Source organism: Oratosquilla oratoria, chromosome 24 (genome assembly GCF_046742065.1).
Source record: "Oratosquilla oratoria isolate Oo_2021 chromosome 24, ASM4674206v1, whole genome shotgun sequence".
NCBI lineage: Eukaryota > Metazoa > Arthropoda > Malacostraca > Stomatopoda > Squillidae > Oratosquilla > Oratosquilla oratoria.
Window position 1 is genome coordinate 45,581,921 of NC_134800.1, and position 7,424 is coordinate 45,589,344.

Genomic DNA, 7,424 nt, shown 5'->3' on the forward strand with positions numbered 1-7,424 from the left:
CCGAAAGATTGAGTCCAGTCATCATTTATTCTTTGAAACTTAAAGAACTACAAGGTAAGGTTTCTTTTGCAAATAAAAATTCAGTATCTTCAGTTTAACTCAATCATAACATTGATGTATTAATCCACTAGAATCTCAGAAAAAATAACCCATAAGTTAATACAACCTTTCGTGTTCATAGACACCCAACGTCGACTCCTGTCAAAATTAAATAAACTTTGGCACGTAAGTGGGCACTGTCATGATATGTAACAAGTTGGCCTCCCCACAACCCTTAAGACCAGAAATCCCACCAATATGGGCTGTGAACCATTCTTCCGCATATCTTAATTTTGTTAGAAATTCTGAGTCACTAAAATCCTTGCTTCCAGTAGCAATCAGACGTAGGAAAATAAAGGTGCCCACATAAGCTGTTCAGACAACCTAGAACTACGTATGAACGACGAAAATACACCAAAAGATGAATACAATGAATACACTACCATCATAGCAAATTTCCTTTTCCAGTGTTTAAAGACATATTTCAATAAATACTTGCCTTGTACAACTTGTGTAGTGGCAGTAGCCATGGCTTCCACCTTATTTTGGCTTCCTGAAACGATATTTCCTTGTAAAGACAGCTTTTGTTGACCAGCGAAATTACCGTAAACAACGTTCACTTGTTTACAAAAACCCTTTACAACTCTCGCGATGCGCGAGAGGACTGCGCGAGAACACAGGTAGTGGGAGACAGTGCATCAGGGATCACGTATGTACTATATAGGTACGCTGTGAGTGGTTTGAAAAAAAAAGTGTGAATTACTAAAGGTTGCATCATAAGTATTGAAACTATTTTTATATATCTTATTTTTCATTGTATTTAAAACTGTTGTATACACAGACTGAGTACATAAAGCATAATTCTTCTAAAATATAATTTATTTCAATGTGGTACGAGGATGCAGGTATCAAAATTTGTTCTACACTTGGAGGTTAATATAACATTAAAATATACAAAATCAATATAGATGTGACACTTGTGAATTTTATAATTGCAATAAGTAGATATGATTACCATTGTCTGCTAGCTTATAAACTTTGCTAAACTTTAAACAAATAATATGCTCTGTGAGTAAAGTATGACCTTTATAGTACACATATGACATAATCCATATTATTTTAGATTTATATAGACTTTATATATGATGTTATGTATAAATTCATTATTCATCCTTTGTTTCCTTTACATAGCTGATCCATGATAGAAAGAAGCGTCATTCTCTCTACGGAGAAATCACAAACAGTTTCGAAAAATGCTATAATAGAAGGTTCCATCGCATTCTTTTGCCAATAATCCCAGCCATAAACATATGACCGTGTTCTTGCTGTTTCAAAGATCTCGTGTATTGCTAAGCTGTGCAAAATGGCAAATGACAACACAAATCACTTGATATTCAAGATTTAGACAAGTTGAGCAATGGTCTGAAAAATCACAAAGTGTGAAATATAATAATAATTCAACCTAACCAAATATAAAGTTATGCATATAAGTAAAAATTACACAGAGTATGGACACAAGTAATTAGAAGAAAAAAAACATAAGCAAAGTGGAGAGTGAAAAAATAATCCTGTAAGTTTTCTGTTTCGATCTCCGAGAAAACAGATATATACATACACACACACACACACACACACATATTCTGGAACCGACAGCATGATCTTTGAGCTAAGTATTCCAATTGTCATTAAGCATTCAGAATATCGTTAGAAATTGACAGTTTGAAAGGGATACAGCGACGGGCTACTAAACTGATACCAGATATATTAATAGCTCTAGATATTAAAGGGAACTAATAAGATTAGAACCGAAAATATTTTCAACATTAAATACTAATCAAGCAATAAACAATATAGATTTTTTCCAACCACATATTTAGAGGGCAGGATAAATAAGATGGGGGAGGGGGAGGGAGGGGGGGATTTGGGAGTTTAGTAGAAGGAAAGAATGAAATGGAAGGAAGTAAGAGTTATGATCGATGTGGGGCAGACCCACTGGCCACTTGCTCAGTTAGTTTATAGTCTTTTGGATGTTCAGCTGAAAAAGTCGGTAATGTTTACAATTGTTTTTATTTTCCCGTTTCTCTGTGTTTATTTATGTATGTATTTTGTATTTATTAATTTACTTATCTATTTGTTTGTTTGATCATTCATTCACCTAACCATACATAATTTATTTTTGGTTATAATCAATTTACTGGTTTATTTATTATTTTGTTTATATTTATTCATTTATCATATATCAATTTTGTACTTAATTATTTGTAATTTATTTATATATTTACTTGATTTATTTATTATATTTATTCATTTGTCTGCAATCAACAACCACATAGACAGCAAAGTCGCCTGTCATCATGTTTTGTATAGTGATACAAATAGTGACAGATATGGCAGTAGATCACGATTGAGATTATAATTTATTTACTATGTCATAATAGTTAATTTTCCCATTATTGTTATCGAACATTAAAAAATGTACATGTTTTCAAGGATTACCACCTCCTAATAAAAATCAACATCTACCATTGTAGAATTTTAAAGAGGATGAGAAGAGACAGAAAATTAAATATTTGTCGAGGATGTTATGCCGATATCTGTTTTTATGAACAGGTACCTATTATGGATATGGGCTATATAAAAGAATCAAAGAATGTAAAATATTCTTCCTGAATTCCCATTACAGAGAGAATATTCACAATTTCGAAAACAAAACAGTAAAAGAGAATCATGCAGTGACACATATAGGCAAACATGACATTTTCACGTTGATGAAAATGTCAATTTCATCGACTGCACTATTTAGTGTAAATAATGATATTCTTCAACTTAAAACCCTCACCGAGATTTAGCCTCTTGCATTTTTGCTCCATTGAGTCCTTATACCTTGTTTTTACTCTCTTGGGCATAAGTTCTATCCCCATTAGATCCAGTCCTGCGATCAAGGAATACGACGCGAAGATTCTGAGGAAAAAAAAGTCTATTAACATAGTAAACAAATAGAAATAGTAATAAAACGGATGGAAAGTAATTATGAAGAGAAAACACAAGGTAGGAAGTGTAACCTTATTCATTACATTTTAATATTTTCCTGAACTATTACCCTGAAAAAACATACGAACCATTTCTTTTCATTTAAAAAATTGTAATCTCATTATGTCAAACAAGCGCAACCTGTTGAATGCTTGCCAGCAGTTACCCAACATGGAAACCCTAACAATACATACATACACACACACATACATATATGCATACATACATTCATGCATACATGCATACATACATGCATGCTTGCGTACATACATGCATATATACATACATAATACATACATACATAAATACATACATGTATGCATACATACATACATGCATGCATACGTACATACATACATGTAAACATACATACATACATGTAAACATACATGTCAACATACATACATGTAAACATGCATACATACATGTAAACATGCATACATACATGTAAACATGCATACATACATGTAAACATGCATACATACATGTAAACATGCATACATACATGTAAACATGCATACATACATGTAAACATGCATACATACATGTAAACATACATACATACTGTACATGTAAACATGCATACATACATGTAAACATGCATACATACATGTAAACATGCATACATACATGTAAACATGCATACATACATGTAAACATGCATACATACATGTAAACATGCATACATACATGTAAACATGCATACATACATGTAAACATGCATACATACATGTAAACATGCATACATACATTTAAACATGCATACATACATGTAAACATGCATACATACATGTAAACATGCATACATACATGTAAACATGCATACATACATGTAAACATGCATACATACATGTAAACATGCATACATACATGTAAACATGCATACATACATGTAAACATGCATACATACATGTAAACATGCATACATACATGTAAACATGCATACATACATGTAAACATGCATACATACATGTAAACATGCATACATACATGTAAACATGCATACATACATGTAAACATGCATACATACATGTAAACATGCATACATACATGTAAACATGCATACATACATGTAAACATGCATACATACATGTAAACATGCATACATACATGTAAACATGCATACATACATGTAAACATGCATACATACATGTAAACATGTATACATACATGTAAACATACATACATACATGTAAACATGCATACGTACATGTAAACATACATACATACTCGTAAATAGCTGGAGTCCAGGAACCATTTTTGGAAGAAAGTATACGCTGGACTCGTCGTTTGCCAATTTATTCCGACGTTTCGAACCCTGTCCGGGGTTCGTCTTCAGGGTGATACAGTGGTAGCAATAGGAAATCAATATAAAGGGGGTCTCCCTCGTACACTGGGACAGGTAACCCCGGTAACCGTTACATTCCAGAAACAAACACAAGTAGAACATATCAAAAATAAAAATAAAAACTATAATACAGAATGTATAATACATCCATAAAATAAACACACAAAGAGTTTACAATAAAATAAATAAGAAAATATAATGAAGATTGAAAAATGCTACTAAGATTGGGTATAAACTCTATACACTGGTACGCACCACAATGCATCCAATAACCTAAAACGCACCACGTGGAACAAATGTCCCGCGAAGCATGCACTGCCACAGATCAAAGAAATTGGAACAATAAAGTGGACAAAAACAGTCCCTCATCGTTAATAACTTAGATGAATAAAATGTTAATAATACAAAACACACCAAAAAAACAAATTACCATCGTACATACATACATACATATGTATACCAAAGGCTTTTTCCCCCTTACACGGGAGGTAGCCAAAAAGAAAAAGGCATAGAAACCACTCCCACGCATTCATTCCCTACATATTCCACTCCCTTCCACCCTCCTCCCTCCCTCCCATCTCGGCACCTCCTGGGTGACGGGTCATCCCTGCATCCTGTCCACCGCTCTGGGTTACAAGCAGTGTCGCAAGACACAGCACATCCACAGCAAGGCTGCTTCATAAATTCGGCGACGCCTCCTCTCCGTCCCCTCTTTGCAGAAAAGGAGAAGACGGGGATAAATCCCTTTGGGCTGGGTCAATATTTTTCTCATACATACTTCCTCACCCCCTATCCCCCACCCACTCCTCCTCATGCATCACAGCATCATCCATACACAACCCTTCTCCATTTACCCCTATCTTCTGTCCTCTCTCGTCCTTCCTCAACATACACTCCTCTCTTTTGTAATGCCCCTTTCACCCCATCCATCCACCTCATCCTAGGACGCCCCCTCATATTCACTCCTTCAACCTCTGCCTTCCCTCTTTTACTAATCTTTCTTCATTGATTTTTTTGCATGTGTCCAAACCATCTTAATACTCTTTCATCAACCCTATCTCCCAGCTCCCTTTCCACCCCTGTTCTCCTCCTCGCCTCCTCATTTCTCACTCTATCCAGCCTAGTAACCCCTATCATACTTCTCAGACATTTCATCTCAAAAACATTTAAACTCCTTCTCTCTTCCTCTCTTATGCTCCATGTTTCTGCCCCGTACAGTGCTGTTGACACAATCACTCCTTCATATAACCTCCTCTTAGCATCCATTCCCAGATGTCTATTCCTCATCACACTTTTTAATCTACCAAGGCATTTACTCACTTCTCTCAATCAACATTCTACCTCCACCCCTACTCCTCCCTTTCCTGTCACATTTGCACCCAAGTACCTAAAACTATCCACTTCCTCCAGTCTCTCACTCTTAATGCTCACTTCCAGCCTGCTGTCACTCTCTCCCCTTGTACATCTCATCACCTTACTTTTGCCCACATCTATCTTCAGTTTTCTTCTTTCTCACACCTTCTCAAACTCTGTCACTAACTTCCTCAATCCCTTCTCTGATCCTGCTACAAGTGCAGTGTCGTCAGCAAACAACAACTGGCTTATTTCCCACTTTTCTCCATTTTCTTTAATCATCTCCAACCCCTGACCCACTACCCTTGCATTCACCTCTCGCACCACCCCATCCATGTATAGATTGAACAGCCAGGGCGACATAACACATCCCTGACGAGGTCCCACCTTTACCTCAAACCATTCACTCTCTCCATTTCTAATCCTAACATAAGCTTTACTACTCTCGTAAAAACTCTTGACTGCTCTTAACAGCTTTCCTCCTATCTCATATATCTGCAATATCTCCCACAATACCTTCCTGTCTACCCTGTCGTAAGCGTTTTCCAGATCCATAAAAGCCCAAAAAACATCCTTCCCTTTTCCTATAGCTTTCTCACATATCTGTCTTACCTGTCCTAAAACCACACTGTTCCTCACCAATTACTCCCTCTGTTCCTCTCCTAATCCTCTCAATCAAGATCCTCCCATAAGCCTTCCCAACTACACTCAACAAGCTGATCCCTCTGAAACTACTACACTCACACTTGTCCCCCTTTCCCTTGTAAAGCGGAAATATACAGGCACTCCTCCAGTCCTCTGGCACTCTACCCTCTCTTAAACAAACATTAAATAACCTCACCAGCCAGTCCACCATAACTGTACCTCCTTTCTTCAGACATTCTGCATGGCATCCATCCAACCCAGGTGCCTTACCTGCTCTCATCATCTTAACGGCTGCTTTCACTTCATCCTTCCCTATTTCTCCTCCATTTTCCTCACTCATCACTCATTTTCTTAGCGCTTCCCACAGCAACTACCTTTCCCTCCCCATCCTCCTTCACATTTAGCAACTCCCTAAAATACTCTGCCCACCTTCCTCTCACTGCCTTCTCTTCCATTATCATCTCTCCATCTGCACTTTTTACCTTTTCTTCTCTACTTGATTCGCCTCCTCTTCCTCTTTTACCATCGTAATAATACAAATAAAACACACAACAAAAACCAGATTATGATGAATGTTTCCTCTCCAGCCTGTCTTTCGCTCCCTTGTAAATTGGATTTAATGTAATGCACCTGCTGACACTATTATCATCACTAGCCCAAGCTTCTAGGAATAACCTGACATTTTTTCCGCTTCCTCCGTATATGACTCCCGCATGTGTGTATGTATGTATGTATGCATGTATGTATGCATACATGCATGTATGTATATATGAATACATGCATGGGTGTATGTATGTATGTAGAATAGCTGAACTCATGTCCTTCCTACCGATTGCCCTCTGGTGTTCTTGCAATCCGGTCGCTAATCTCTTACCAGTTTCTCCAACGTAATGTGTCTCACGGTCCTTACACCTAACGTCATACACCACCCCTATTCGGTCCGCTTGGCTCTCCGTGTCTTTAACTTTGGTAAGAGCTTTGTTCAGCGTGTTCCTAGGTTTATGTGCCA

At 36.9% G+C, this 7,424-nt stretch overlaps 1 protein-coding gene across 2 annotated transcripts in view; it reads right to left on the bottom strand.

Annotated features, from left to right (window-relative positions):
- The window catches only part of tgo (Aryl hydrocarbon receptor nuclear translocator homolog tgo), a 434,151-nt gene extending 433,437 nt beyond the window's left edge, over positions 1–714 (bottom strand). For both annotated transcript variants that reach the window (XM_076208032.1, XM_076208031.1), the window contains exon 1: positions 535–714. In XM_076208032.1, coding sequence (XP_076064147.1) covers positions 535–569 — 35 coding nt within the window. In that variant the 5' untranslated portion in view covers positions 570–714. The remainder of the gene's footprint in view (positions 1–534) is intronic.
- Positions 715–7,424: the final 6,710 nt, after the last annotated feature.